Source organism: Gallinula chloropus (assembly GCF_964237585.1).
Source record: "Gallinula chloropus genome assembly, chromosome: 1".
NCBI classification, from domain to species: Eukaryota; Metazoa; Chordata; class Aves; order Gruiformes; family Rallidae; genus Gallinula; species Gallinula chloropus.
The window spans coordinates 181,036,326-181,052,515 of record NC_140085.1 but is presented as its reverse complement, the minus strand read 5'-3'; the positions used below and the strand labels follow the sequence as shown (position 1 = coordinate 181,052,515).

At 41.2% G+C, this 16,190-nt stretch overlaps 1 protein-coding gene across 1 annotated transcript in view; it reads left to right on the top strand.

Moving 5' to 3' along the window:
• Positions 1–16,190, top strand: part of ENOX1 (ecto-NOX disulfide-thiol exchanger 1) — a gene marked incomplete at its 3' end in the record, with an annotated part of 141,719 nt that overhangs the window by 108,291 nt on the left and 17,238 nt on the right. The window contains exons 9-10 of the mRNA XM_084274476.1: positions 6,213–6,320; positions 11,020–11,076. Of these exons, the coding sequence (XP_084130602.1) occupies positions 6,213–6,320; positions 11,020–11,076 (165 nt within the window). The remainder of the gene's footprint in view (positions 1–6,212; positions 6,321–11,019; positions 11,077–16,190) is intronic.

Sequence of the window (16,190 nt, the reverse complement as noted above, 5' to 3'; positions counted from 1 at the left end):
CAAACACTAACTTCTTTCTCTTTCTATAAAATAAAGTTAGAAAAGACACAGAAACATGAAGCAGGGGGTGGGGGAGAGAATAAAACCTCTGAAATAACTAGGGTGTTTTAAATTTTAGGTGAACTCTGGAGTCCTTTCAGTGCCTGTGATTTCATAGTTTTTGGATCTCTGATTCTAGTTTTGTTTAAGGGGAAGGACTGCACGTTTACATGAGTGAAAACTGCTTCTGTGGGGTACTGCTTAGTGTGGAAGCCTTGGTTTCATCAGATCTGAAAAAAGTAACCTTGGTCGGGATACAGCCTACCTATTTGAGGCACGTAAGTTTTGCCTTCATTTTAGGTACCTACCTAGTGAATTGGATCTCCCTGTTTCTCCTATACAGGGATATATTCCTTACAGGTAGTAAGTGGGGACTAGTATGCTGCCCCCAAACATAATACAGAGAGGATATATCAGTTCACCTGTGTTCACAAGGTGTCTAAGAAGATGGCCATCCAACTAAGCACGCTCAGTTAGTCTGTTTAAGACCATCTGTCTGTGATTGATATTCTCATTTCAGAAGAGTTTGCTACAGATTTTTTTCTGGATACACAAGGAATAGGCACCAATCCATGCCTCCTTCCCATGGCTGGGCAGGTTGGGTTTGCTGAAACCGCCTGCACAACCTGTGAACAAAGTCAGTACTTCCCCCTCAGAGGTGTTCTTTTGTCTGCTCTTCTTTACTTCAAGGTCTTTGCAACCTTTACACACTTTATTTCAAACAGCCCTAGAGAAAACCATAACCAAAATAGCAGAGGCAGGACTATTCAGCAGTATAACTGCTGAACTTGTGGCAAAGGCTGGTTTTGCTTTTTCATTATTCTGTCAGCCTTACAGTATCTTCAGTACAGCCTCAGGCTCTGTGGTCTCTTCCAATCTGCCTCCCTTTTCGTAGCATGCTAAGTTGATGGTTTAATGCTGGAAACCATGCTTTCCTTCCGAGACCCTCCTCTGTCCTGCTAGGTTCGATGTGTGACCATACTTCCATAATTTATATTAAAATGCACACATGTTAACACTGCCTTTTGGGGAGCAATGAAGAGCTGTGGGCAGGGAGAAGGAGAGGGAAGAGAAGGAATATTTCATGGCTGCACAACAGCAAGCTATTACTTTCCCTTTAGGGCTTCTCATATATTTTGAGGCACTGTGTGTTGTGCGGTTGTTAGCATTCTTGGCCACACTGGCACCGCATTGTACGCAGTCTGAGTAATTCAGCTGGTTTCAATAATGCCATCTATATTTAATGTTTCAGAAGCTGTGAAGATTGGTTTAAGATGGTAATTTTCTGTCTGCACTTTTGAGAACTACGCAATATGGGCGGTACTGAACTGTCTCTGACAGAGATTCGGCATTGGAGGTGGGAATGTGCGAAAAAACAAAACAAAACACACACATCCTCCACCCCCCACATAAAGAAATAAGCTACCCACTTATGTGCAGGGAGGATTTGGTCCTTATGAATGAAGGAAGCTTAACACTGGAGAGTGGTATTTAACATTTCTATGCAGAGCAGCTCCAGACCTGCCACTTGAAACAAGCGATCTGACATCGGCTTGGTTTTTTGTTGGGGTTTTTTTGTCTAAAATGCATTGATTGATCTCTGGAGAGACAACCTGTAGGTTAATTCTTTCTCCTTTCCTGTCTCTTCTCTGGAAATGTCAGGAAGAGGATGTCAGTGATGTCTACTAGTCTGTCATTACATCTCTTCATCTCTTAGGGCCAACCTGGCGGCCTTGGCAACAAACGGATTTGGTTGCATGTAGCTTCCAGACTGGTGCTGGTGGAGCTCCAGGCCATGCAGGTGTCTCTCTCCAAGTTCCTCAGAGCTGCAGTGGGCACTATGAGATGCTCTTCTGCTTCCTGACTCTGGGATTTTGGCTCAGGGAAGAGACCCTTGCATTACTTTGCAAAACCCTCAGAGATCCAAAGAATTGCACACTGAGGACCACTGGTAAACAACAAAGAATGAACCAGGTATTTCTTGGCTGTGTAACCAAGAAGTCACTCCTTTGCCTGAGGAAAGTAGGAGACTGTTTTCTGAATGCCATCCTGGGCCGCAGAATTGGGACATTGAGGCTTAAAGGAAATGGCCAGAGAGGTGAGACAAGATTGAAGGAAGGGACAATTTGCTAGCTGTGCTGGCAGTAGCTGTGAGACAAGCCAGCAGGATATAGCAGGTGGGAAGTGGGGTAGCAAATGATGCGTGGGTGGGTGAGCACGTGGGAAAGGTCTGTCAGAAATGCTGGGTGAGATTGCAAATAGGTGGAACAGTATAAGGCAGCACAAACATTAAATGCAAGAACAATTTTTTCTTGTAATTGATGACGGTGTTAACTTGCAAGTAATCTGAAGGGCAGAAGAAATATCTACAGGATCAATTTTTAAAAAGCACGTTTATGTGAAAAACAAAATAATTTTGAATAATTAAATACCATCATCTTGGCAGCGTTCATTAGACTTTTTATAGAGAGGCTGTCTGATAATAAGCAGGCATGACAGCAGTCCCTGTTATGAAACTTGCCTCATTCCTGCCAGTATAAGATCCTCTTCCCATTTGCTTCTAATTTTGCCAAACATCACGTGTTTGTGCTGAAATTTTTCAGGCTGTTCGTCTGTCTTGGGCTGATTTTTTTTTTTTCTCAGCCAAAGCTATTTCTTCATTTTCCAAACTGAAGCTAGAAGGTAAAAATACACTGTTTGGCAGGCGTGACTCCTTGTTACAACTTCCTGGTGGCAGTGCGAACCACTCGGGAGAAGGAAATCTCAGAACGTGACCCATGGAAAATGAGTGGGTTCTGCAGCTTTTAGAGATAAATATGAGGGAGAGGAAAAAGGAAGAAAGTTAAACCTCCTGGGGATGGCTACACGCTTTAAACATTTCTGACACCTCTGAAGGTTAGATGGGAAGGTCCCAGTTCTGTGAATGAAAAGTCTTATATGTGACTGGGAATATGGTACCTTAGTTACAGAAACTCTGTCTGTCACCCCCATGCCAATAAGACCTGCGTGCTGTATTTGAAAATGTGAGCCTGTGCACACACAGTAAGCCTGCAGTAGTTGACATTTTAACCATTAAGACTGCTGGAAGGTTTTATCTCCTATCAAGTGCTTTGCAGCTCATACTGAAACCACGATGCACACCCTCTTGCCACAAGGAAACAGAGCATGTTGGATGTTTTACTGGGATTTGTGTTGCTGGTTGGTCCAGAGACATGTACAAAGATGCAGAATGGAGGGATCTTCTCTCTCTGTCTCTCTTGTGCTCTCAGAAAGTGTCTTCCACACCAATTCCTCCCATGCTTGGGCAGTTATGGAAAAATCGCCTCAAACACAAACCAGAAATAAGTCATGATTAAAGGAAAAGGGATATAATTAGTCTAAATCACAGTGGGAGATCACAGTGGGAGATGTGAAAATAAAACAGTGGAAGTTTGTGAGCTGATCTGTGGTATGTAGAACTTGGCCATGGAAGAACCATGTGGATGAGGTGGGTAGGCTGGGGAAGGAAATACCAATTCTGGCAGAAGTATCAGTTCAATCCATAAGTGAAACTTGGGTTCACATTTGTAACAGTTATTCAGTAGTGAAAAGGCAGAGATGGACTGAAAACTCATTCCAAATGTGACTTTCTATTGTTCAGTAGGAGGGACTCTAGGGTTTCTCCCTGAAGCTGGAGCGAAATCTCTGAACCAGGGTGAAGGTGTAGTCTGGGTGGTGGTGATATTCTCCTCGGATATGCATGGCTATTCCCTTCCTTCAGAGTCTGTGGAGCAAACAAGATCTCTTGTGAGGTCCTCCCCAGATTCCCTAGTACTTGTAGCACTGCACTGAAATAATGACAAGAATTAAATATCATGCTTCCAGGTTTCAGGTGATTGCCTGGAGACAAGAAGGACTTCCCTAGTACATAATTGACTACACTCATTCTGGGCTTTGTGCAAGAATATTTCGTTCATTTTGGCTCTTCCCTTTGAATCGTCAGAGGGTGGCCACACTGGTGGGGCATGGCTGCTCAGAGAAGACTCTGAGGTGGGGGGCAAAGGCTCCTTTCACTTCAAAACCCTTACAGTGTTCAGGTGTGTGAGGTCAAACAGGTCACGGCCAGGAAGGAGAAGACATTCCACTAGATCCTATTACGTGACACATCTGCTTACCAAACTCAGGTGTCTCAGCAAGTGACCCTTGAAAAGGTTTATGATATTTTTCTGGTGTTTTGTAATGCTCTGCTTCTCTTCCAAGGATTGGAATCCCTTCTTTCTAAATTGCAGGCATCAATTAGAGCTATTGTGCATGAAGCTTAATGATCTGTAATAGCAGGAAGGTACATGAAGTCACTAAATGGTCCCTTTTGAGCAAAAAGTTATGAAATGCCTGGAAAGCTGTAACTCTGCTAAGGACCTGCGTAGGTATCAGTGTGTAACTTATGGCAGTATACACAAATTCAGTGTATCTTCTGAAGATGTAGAAGGTAGTACCCAACAGGCAAAATGAACACAGGACTGAGATTGCAAGCCATCTCTGGTCAGGTAATGCTAATGTAGAACTTCTCACTCAAAAGTTGGTTGGGCAGGAACTTCAGTGAACACACCTATGCAAAATCTTGAGATTTTAAATACTCATACTTTGTGGTGGAGTGAATACAAATACCTGAATGCCTCTTGAAAGTTCCCAGGGACTAGTCCAGGAGTCAAGAACCATCAAAAAGCTACCCGGCTGGACCATGGAGTGCACTAGATATAATCAGACATATACCTACATGTTTTTTTTATTTCAGTGGCTGAATTAATCCATAATACTGGTGTTCACCTGCAACAGAAATACACTACCAGTAGTTCCATCAGTCCCTGTAATGTCATCTGTTTCCAAACAGCTTTGGAAATGTTACTGGCACCAGGTCCTTTGATGCCTCGGACTTACAGTGCAATGCAACAAGGACAGGGACTATTTCTAGGCTTGCTATCTGTAATTTCAACATCAGTCTGAATCAGCATTACCAGTTCTAAGCACAAGTATAAACCAAGCCTTAGATGCTTAGATACATGGTTAGATCGGTAATGCAAGTTAGTAAAGCAATTGCTGGTTCAGGTAGCGATAGAATCCATCACGGATTCATAGAATCAATCACAGAATCATAGAAGGGTCTGGGTTGGAAGGGACCCCAAGGATCATAGGGTTCCAACCCCCATGCCACAGGCAGGGCCATCAACCTCCAGGCCTGGATCTACACAAGGTTGCCCAGGGCCCCATCCAGCCTGGCATTCAAAAGGAGTGTGCTTACAAGCAGTATGTTGCCCCTGTGAATCAGAGTTACCTTTCTTGATCACCAAAGGAAAGCACCATAAACTCCTTTTCAATCTCCCTTTTGTCTCCCACTGATCTTTACCAGTGTCTAACATTCATCACATCAATACAAAAATATATAATAATTTCAGATTTAATTAACTCTACTGACCTGTTCTCGACAGTCACAATAAAGCCAGGCAGAACCAAAAAGCAGCCAAGACCAGGGAATATGGGCTATTAAAGATGTCCCTACATCCCAGAATTCTCATTCTAAAAATAGGCTTTGGTTATATCATAGCTTTTTGTTTTGACAGTTCAGATCAGCAGTCTTCTTGGCTGATATATTGATTGTAGGGCATCAGTCTTCTTGATTTAATAAAATAGCACAAGGGTGGTGGGGGGCAAGCTTTTGTCTTCTTGGCAACTCATGGTGAAAGCTTTCCAGAATATTGCTTTGCATAGAATGAAAATGGCTGTGGGCCAATGACTAATTATATTAAAGAGCTGTGCTTTTAAATTATTTATGTACCATAGTGTTTACCCTAGTGTTATTAAAACCACCTCATATACTTCTACAAATAAGATTTTGGTTCAGATGAATGTGACAGTTGCTCTGTGGGTGATATACTGTACCAGGAGTTTCTACTTTAATGTAACAAATAGCTTAACACACATTAACAGATGCATTACTCGTGGAGCACTGCTGCAGAAGGAGATGCAGATGAAAATAATTTACCTCTGGTCCATTTAGACACAGCAGATTATGCAACAATAATAAATGTAGGAGCAGACCGCGAAGCATTGTTTGAAATGAGGATTTATCAAGCTGAGGATTTAAACCCGCTTTGGATCCAGACGATGCTAACCAGAAACTCCTTTTGTTTGTGCAGCAATTGCTGAGCATACAGGAAGAATTAAATAACAAAAAATCCGAACTGGAGCAAGCCAAGGAAGAGCAAACACATACACAAGCGATGCTTAAAGTCCTGCAGGAACAGGTGAGTGTTTCTGGTGGGAGAAAATGCTGGCTTAGGCATGCTAAAGGGATGGAGAACTCATGGCTTCATCTCCAGAATCCATGGGAGTCTGACCACAGCCTGTGCTGTGAGCAAGACACAACCTTATGTGGCCCGTGTGTCTGCTCTGTTTAGCATTTGCTAATGCAGCTGAGGCTTACATGGAGTTGGAGGAAACAGAGAGAAAAGGGACCCTTATTTTATGCTGTCTAATATTGAATTTTATGTCTTGACTAACAGTTCCTCTTACTTTATTCTGCATAAATATCAGTGAAGTGTGATTTTGCTCTGAATTAAAAAAAATTAAAAATGTTGGGAGAGTTAAATATGCCTGAAAAACAAATATATCTGAAACAAACCAGCACTTTCTTTTAAGACTAGTATTGAAGGAACAGAGCTTGGCATCTCCAGCGTTACTCATGCAAATAAGTTTATACAAAAAACCTTTCTCATAATGTCATAAAGAAAAGTAGTTATTAATGCACTTATTTAAGCAGCGAGAAGCAACCCTCTGTAAATCTGATTATCATACCTTCCTTGATATTGAGATGTTCTATGACACTGAGAAGTTCATTTGACAGCATTGCTTTATAAGCATGTTAAGATGGATAGTTAACACAGTGAGAATAAAAATCTAGTGCTAAATTGCAAGTCTGGAGATGAGACAGAGTGCTGTGAGCAAGCTCAACACATACAAATACATGCTGCCCATACAAGCACAGTGGCTCGGACACAATGAAATCACAAATCCCCACCTGTGCCACGCCAGCACAGTCTCTGCTTTAAGACCTGTATTTTGATCCTTTCTATATAAACTTTGAGCTAAAGTATTTAGTGACTTGGTTAAGTGTTTGCAGTGTACAGACTGTGGGAGCTGAATTGCCTAGATGGCAGAGATTCAAAACGCAGATGATTCTTGTGTTCGATGTTTTTCAGCAGGCATGCCTGAATAGGTCCACAGACAGATTTATACATTTAATGGACATGTTGGGAAAATTATGCTTATTTCAGATTTTTTTAATGCTCGTTATGAAATCCGTGGCATTGTTCCACCGTCTGACATTTGCCTTTGAACGTGTCTTGTGACAAATAGATTCTAGAAACTAATAATTTAGATTCTGGGGGAAAAAAATAAAGCTTTTATGTTCAGATACATGTTCTTAGCACTTAACGGTTACAAAGATAACCTTTTAAATGAGAACTAGTGCAAGACTGTATTACACAAAGCATCATGAGGAAGAATGGATTTTGTAATGACAGGATCTTTATAAACAGAATCCACCAGATCTCATGAATTAATTGCATCTCATTTACAGTTTTATATGGCATTAAAGGTATAGTGCTATAAAATACTTAAGAAAAAAAAAGAAACCAAATGCATAAAGGTTTTTTTTTATGTCTTGGTGGCAATTAAATGCTGCAAAAATATATCGGAAGATCTTACAATGCTCGACCCCAGGAGGGACCACCAGGGATGACTTTTGAGTCTCTGCAGACTCCTACTAATTGCGAATCAAATGTGCACTCATGCTAGGCAGACAGGCGAAACGGTAGCTGGAAGAAAGGCAGGATGGATCTGCATTTCTCTTGAGAATTAGTTCTGAAACAAGCCTAAGGCCAAGACTGTAAGTAGCCAGAATTCCTAAGGAGCGCTACACAGCTAGTGTGCTTCTCCAACAACCCTTGAACCAGTTCCAAAACTTTCCAGAATTGCAGAAGCCCTGGCAGTAATGACCCCCACTTGCCAAGGCTCACAGTTTTCCTTTACAAGCACCACAGCTCATCTGTGTGTTTTATCCACAATGGGTATTGAAAATCATCCAGCAGAGTCAAGTAAATATGAACACTTCTTTAAAAAATAAATAGCACTGGGCTCCCGCCTGGATTGTATAGCTCGTTTTTGTGATATGTTTGCTAAAATCTGCCCTTTCATCTCAAGCTGGCAAAGGGATCCTGACCTGCCTCACCACGGGCATGTTTGCACGGAGAGGTGCAGCTGTGGCTGAGCACATAGGCTGGCTCAGCATTTCTCTTGCTGATCCAGTTTCACCAACCCATCCACATCCAGGATGGAACATCCTGCTGGGAGGCATCCCATTTGCTCATGCTCCACATTGCATCATTGTAGCCAAAAGGCTTCTGGATCAAATCTCTCCTGTGGCTGCCAGCTCCAGTTGTCAGAGGGTTTCAGACCCACTGGTTTGAGTCAGACCTACCCCAACCACGGCATTAGATGCATTGGAGACAGAATTCTAAGTCCTGAACCTTTCTCCTTCCCTCTAAGGGTAGTTACTTCCACTAGCTCAGTGTGTTGCCTCAGCATATTCTCTGCTGGTGACATCACGCTCTCCACCAATCTGTGGTGGAACCTGCCTAGGTGGTAAGGCAGGTCCTGTTTTTCCTACATTATGTTTTCCTGAGGTTCCTATTCCAATATTTCACTGCAAAGGATATGAGTAATGAATATAATTTCAGTCTGAATTTAGAGGAAAATAATATTGGGGAAAAAAGGGACTTTACCCCTTTAGCCTGTGGGAATGCGGCCGCACATTTACAGCCATTAAAGTTTTCTTCTAGTTCACCTCCACCTCCTTCTGCAGTGGTCCTACTGCAGATGGGGATGCTAGCACCTTCTTACCTGAGCTCTGCCATCATTTTCAGAGTATGGCAGACAATAACAGTGAGGGAAATGCTCAAGTGTCCTGTCTGCATTAAATTAATCAGTGGACTGGTGCCAGGGCGATGGTGGTGGGAGATTGATCATGTAGGTGCCAGACCAGTGTAGGCTAGATCCCACTCTCACATCAGAGTAGTGTCTGGATGACAGCAGAACACATGTGGAACATTGTCCAAGAAGCTGGCAGTCACCAAGGGGTGATGGCACTTTATCAGCCTGGAAAAGGAAAGGAGACAGGTAAGTAATGAACAGCACGCCTCAGACACTCAGGACATGGCATTAACATTCAGAGCAGTTTTACCTACCTGAGCACACTCTCCTGACCTCATATTCAGTTGATCTCAACATGACTGCTCACAAGAGGTGGATTTCTTTAATGAAGAAACAGCAAACTCAGGAAACAGCTCTTTTGGTCACACTGTGATGCAGAAATCCCTAGCTTTGGTGCTTGGCTGGAGGTAGCTATCTGGGTTCATTCCTACCAGCCATCCTCACAGTGAGGTGGTTTCACAGGACAGTTATTTTTTTGAGTGCAGGGAAATCGTGCAGTAATCATTGGAAATGCATGACCCTACTGTCAGTATGAACTGCAGACTTTTGGGGGTATCAAAAGATGAGCATCAGCGAACTGAACCAGGATCCCTAATGAGTTCGCAGTTCCCAGCTGTCCTTTACACTGCATTACCAGAGATTTCTACCTCCTTCCCTCTCCATCAGGGCTGGTTTAGTGGCTTGAGCAGCAATTCCTGAACTGCTGCAATTTACAACCCAGCACAGTAAGGTGCACAGAGACCTTAGTTATCAGATGGGAAACTGAGAAGCTGGGAACTGAATCATACACAGTTTAACTGTACCTGCCACACAGCAAAAAGTTTTTGGAGGCAACCTAGATGTGCTAGGGTGTTAGTCCACCAACGCTTCTGAGTCAGATACCTAATCAAAACATAATAGTGTTCCTATTCACCCGGATTTTAGGACTCTTGTCATTCAGGATCATAGCTGTATCATGAAGTTAAATCAATCCCAGCTGTTTTGGCAAAAAACAACAAATGCAGAAGTTCTGTTTGTTGTTACCCATCTCACCCAAACTCATGTATCTACTCTGAGTTGTTAGAATAAAAGCATGACTCTTCAGAGATTTTTCTTAAAGAGCAAATGGTTCTGGTTAGGTCATTTAAATGCATGAACATCCATGGATTATAGGCTCAGAAGAGCTGTGCTGTCTCCCCCTTTCTGTGTTTGCTCAATCACAGGATAATTGACTGCATATTTATTTCACTGTGGCTCAAGACATGACCTAGGACATCCCTTAAATTTCCTGCAAATGATTTAAATGATTTTTACAGTCCACTGTGCAATCTGGATTTTCCCGAAAAAGCTAATTCGGGATGGAGGCAGGGGGGGAAGTTTTAGTTCAGATCATATCTTTGGAATTGGCAGTGTCTCCTCAGTTCTTCTTGCCATTGGGTAAATCAAAGAGCTTTTCTTCTCCTCACCTCCTTTTCTGTCATACCCAGGAGCCATGTCAGTTATTTAGATGCTTCCTCAGGATGTGAATGTACAGTAGCACTTTGGCATCTTAAACAGCTCAAAATATATCATTCAGAAGTAACCATTAGCAAAACACTATTTAGCTAGTGGCAACTTGCAAATATTGTAAAGTTTAAATTAATAGCAACAAGAATGGGAAATGAAATCGTTTATTATTCTTGAGAGCCAATTCTGTGCACTTTTTATGCCTTGAAACTACTTTCTAATCTTATTATTTAAAAAATAATGACCCAGTCTTATTATTTTCCTTTTTTTTTCCCCAACCTATCAAGCCTTAAGTATGTTGGTTTCAAAATGGTTTGAGCAAAAACTCATTAGAATTATATGCTCCATCTGTTTTTCTCATTGGAAGCTTTATAAAATGCTCCTTCAAATAAATCAAAGATAACTGTGTGAAATACTCAAGTAATGTGCTTGGTTTATTTTGTTTTGTTTTTTGTTTACTCTTTGCAGTTAAAAAGCGCCAAGGAATTAGCAGAAATCAATGGGCATGATGAATCTCAGGCAAATGTAGGTACAGCTATGTATAGATTTATATAAATATATATGAATGCAAATGGTCTCAAATTTACTATTTATGTCTTAAAGCTTATAGAATGGCTGAATGATTTGTACATCTGGTTTGAAACGCCTGGGTGTTTTTCCTGGGTGGGGTTTTCTTATTATTATTTATTTTCCTGGAGCCACAGGTTCAAATCCCAGCAAACTTCATTTCGAGGTAGATAAATTGGGTTCCATGCAATTTACTTTGTAGGATTTATTTGGATGAGACTTTAACAACCGATGTTCTACTTGCTGTATGTGGGTGCTAAAGATACCATGGAAACGACTGCAAGAGAAATGCTTTGCCTTAGTGTCCTGTCCAGGGTTGCTCAAGCTACAAAGTTACACCATTTGTCTCTGTGGCTGCCACCTTGCTGCTGAGCAAGCCTGGCCATATTTCAGTTCTGAGTGAAGCAATTCCTATACGGGCATAATTTGGAAACAGTTAATTTGTACAAGAGGACTAAATTAATTCATTGAGTCATTATTTTGTCCAAAATCGTTAAAGGACTTGTTAAGGTCATGGGGTTTTTTTTTTAAACCTGCTGCAAAAAAAAAAAAAAATTGCTGGTGTTATTCCCTTATTATTCCCTTAATGATTGCAATCAAAACAGCAATTTGGATGAGGGGGGAGAGAGGAAAAAGGAAAACTTTCCTGCCATGTTTGTCATCCAAACTGTGCAGCTTTGTGTTGTGCCATAAACATATGAAAATTAAACTGATTATATACAATACCTTCCTCCTAGCCAAGAGAACTAGCAACAGCCTGAACACTAATATATCTTAACATCTATTTTAGTCAATGTGTTGTCTAGTGGCACAGCCCGGGAAAGCAGTAGTATTTTAAACCTGAATGAAAGGCTCAAACTTTTGTGGACTGTTTTTGTGATAAGGAAATGTTATCCTCTCTTTTTTAATCCTTTCCCGAATCTCATTCATTGTGGCCTGCTTCTGCAGTGAAGTCGATAGAGCCTCATAGCTCTCAGCATTTGGACGGGAGACATTCAATATTGTCTGATAGCTCCAACAAATCTGCAATTGCAGTCTGTCTGCACAGTGTCTCATGGCCCCTATGAAAGATTCTGTTTGCAAACTGAAATAAAGACATTAATCCACTGATGATCTTGAAATGCTCACATTTGCTACCTAAAAACTTGTCTTTGTACAGCAGCTGGTTGCAGGTTTCCAAAAGGAATTTAGAAATGTAAGGCTTAGAAAATTTCTAAAAGAATTTCCTTCCTCTTAAAAAATCTGGAAAAAACCCAATTTTTTTCCAGGATTGAAATGTTTTGAAGGGAAATTACCTGAAAGGTTCAACTTTTACCATTCTCTCTCATATGTAACTGGATAAAACAGAAGAGTCTGAAAGTTTTATTTTTATATAATAAAAAGTTTGGAGTAGCATTAAAATGAAACATGTATATGGTTCAAAGAGAGTGTTTCAGTATATCATTCCCAGATATCTAAACCCAAATATTTCAGAATCTTTGGTTAATGGTCAGTTTTTCAAAATGTAATATTTTGTTCCAGTTTGCAATTTTAAGGATTGTTCAAATGTCTGAATTTCCCATGGGACAGAAACTCTATTTTCTACACCTCTTTTCCATGAGCTCTTCCCCTGATGATCTCACAGCAATATTAGTCTCCTAAGAAAAGAAGTCAATAAAATTAATGGTGAAAAGGGAGACCAGACAGCTACAATTATTGAGTCACAGTTTCAGACATATATTCAACAATTATGCCACCATGAAATCAGAGAAATCACAGCAGCACAAATGGAAATAGAGAAACAGAGGGAAAAAAGTGATGTTAAAGCATTTGCTACAGTAATGAACTTTGTAAAATGGAAGTTGAGGTACCTTTTAAACAATTGTCATTTATATCAATGTGCTCAGGTGTTGTGCCTTGCAGGTTGTCTCTCCACATTTGTTCTCAGCAGACTTCATGGTTCTTGCCCTTGGCCAGTGCACAAGTCTGGGATGATCAAAGAGAAAAAGGCTTGCTGGGTCCTGCGTGGTAGTTAGTGAACTGTGATGCATATAATAGGATTAGGACATATTTGTTACAGTTGACAGGTTGAATTCAGCAAATGAAATGCGTTTACATGGAGAGCAATAGTGGGAGGTGTTGGTAAGGAAAAATGGCAACGTATGTCTATACACCGAGCATACAATCTAGTCTTCACACTATAGCATATTTAGATTACTTACTCTACAGAAGATCAGGCTCCTAGAAAGGACAGTAGAAACTACAGACACACTGCATACATATCAAGAAAGCCCATACTGTAATCTTAAAAACTTTATTGTCTGCAGTCCGGCTTTCTGCTGATGGCACTGGTCAGCATCATATTTTACATTAGAAAATATGTTTTCTTAACATAAAACCAGGAGATTATTTTCTTAGAAAAAGCAGATACAGATGAAAATACCTGCTTAGACCTTTGGAGAAAAATCCCTCTTGAAATAAGCCTAACCCATAAATGGATGAATCTTCAAGGCTTTTTCTTTTGTTTTTGTAGGAGAATTGAGCTCAGTTAAGTAGAGGCTGATGTGGCAATTCACACAAAAATCTGGGTTGAAAAAACCCCAAATTTCAGTGTATTGCCAGTACATCTGTTATTTCCAGAAAGCAAAGCCATCTTACAAGGCTCTGTAAACAGTCATAAGGGTGTTTCATGAGTGACTTGCCAGGTACATGCAGCAATATTTGTTATGCCTGTTGACATTTCCCAGCTCTACTCCACGTCAGGAAAGGGCAAATGTCAGGCTCAAGCAGTACATAGAGCCCGAGCTCCAGGCCTGGTGTTAACAGAGACTTCAACACCCAGGACTGCCAGAGGTGCTGTCACTGAGCATTCATTTCCTTCAGCCCCACGGTTAGGAAAAGATTGCTTCTTGCTTCTAATCTGCACACCCCAACCCCCCCTTTTAATTTCTTCTTCATTGCTGTATATAACCATATTTGATACACATCTCTGCCGTAACTGAAGAGAAAATAATGGCCAATGGATAATTATAATTTCAGATGTAATCCTCTTCCAGGATGTTCCCAAACTCTTGGGACCTGATTAGTCCCAACGCTGAAAAAAAATCTTGCTTAGGAGGTGTGCTCAAGCAGAGAATGTTTTGCAAACTGAAAATGCTAATCACATGTTTCATGGCTAACTCTATAAAGGCAATTTATTTTTCTACTGTTCCTGTAAGTTCAGTGGCTTTCTATGGAGCTTCTTGTATACAGGTTAATTTGTGCTTTGATCAGAGATCTCATTTTGCTCACTGCTGATTTCAGTATACAGAGGGCACTGCATGGAAATACAGTTATATAGCCTTGGGGAATATATCCCTATTTTGGGGGTGGGAAGGTTAACATCTGTGGTATCCCTCTATTGTTAATTGAGTAAGGGAGATTTGTGTACACAAGCCTCACTTAAGAAGCAGTCAGTGATCTTTTTTCAGGAGTTTGGCGCTCTCCCTTGACAGGTATCTGCTTTCCTTCGATAGCTCCTGTGAATAACTCCTACCCTTGATAAAAGCACCATAAAATGTAGTCAGGGGTATCAGTCCTCCGAATTCAGACCAAAGCAAGAGATGGATCATGGTTGCACAAGCATTTTGAATGCCCAGTTTTCAATTGCATGGTAAAGTCTTCACTGTTGAAGTCAATAACTACATTTCCATCAGGTTAAAAAGCTAGGATTTCCCCAAAAGACTTCATTATCGCCAAGGCAAAATAAAATTAATAAATTTCAGAAAGTGTAGCTGATTTCACAGGGGGTTTTTACCAGCTTTTTGTTCTGTTTGAGTTCCATTGTTTCACCAAAGTAATGACTTTGACCTCATTGGTCTGTCTGGCTCCAGTTAGCATCTCCAGCGGCCTGGACACAATATTCTGTGGGTTTTTCTCCAGACACGAAATCAATAATATTAAGCAGGGATGCATTTTTCCATTTGAATGCTTGAAGCTGTTATCAGAGGATTTCTCAAGTTCAACCAAGCATCTTACAGTTGATACTTGCTCTACATTTTCCCCTCTGTATCTGCTTTCCAAGCAGTTACCAGATGATCCCTGACTCTGAGGAGGAGGATACCCGGGGTGTAATATTTAAACCATTTTATTGAATTGCTCACTTTATCCTACACCAAAAGTGATGTTATTCCTAACTGCACCTTAGTCTTCTCTTTTCACATAGTGTGGTTAATCACTGATGATATTTACTAATGACAAGTAAAGACAGCTCTTAAATGAGGCTCATTTTTGCGGCAAACCAAGCAAAGATTTCAAAAGCTTCAGCTTTTAGAGAAGTCTGTAATTCTGCCAAACTCATCAGAGTTCAAGTCTTGTACATCACTATGAAAACCTTTAATGGAAGCACCCAAGGATACCTGCTGAGAATGTCCCATGTCAGTGTTAATAAACACCTGCCATAGGATGGGGCAATTCCATGCTGTGTGACTGCCTCACATCGAGCCAGGTGAGATAAAAAGAGCCCTTGAACACAGAAAGACAAGAGGGAACTCAAGCAATGACTGCTCAAATCAACCCAGTGATTCAAGACTACAGGACAAAAGTTGGTCAACTTTATTGATGAAGATCCCAAGTGATCATTCATTTTTTTATTTCACTTCCTTGCAAGTGCAACAGCCATTTCCTGACTATCCCGTCCTTCTAAAGACTTGTTCTCAGAACCACATAGGCTTGTTGATAAAAAATGTGCTCACCGTGGCTAGTGCAAGAGCAATTTGGGCCTAAAATTACATGCCATAAAACCCCAATGTGGCGCTTGCACATGTCATATGTGCTTATTTTCTAGATGAGCTTCCCAGGTTTGTAAGGTGTGAAACTCAGCCTAAGCAAGCCAATATGAGTCACTGAGTAGGTCCTCTGGCCTTGCAGCAGCATTTCTGGAGCACATGGGAGAGAGTGGGTGCTGCACAAAGTGAGGCGATGACAGCTTGGTGAGTTTGAGGCTACGGAGGGGGTCCTGGCAGCCTTTCCTTACCCAGGAGCTCAGGGGTGACATCACCCAGAGGGGAGGCCACAAGTTGGGGTTTGCCTCTTTCATCAACCAGAGAAGATTC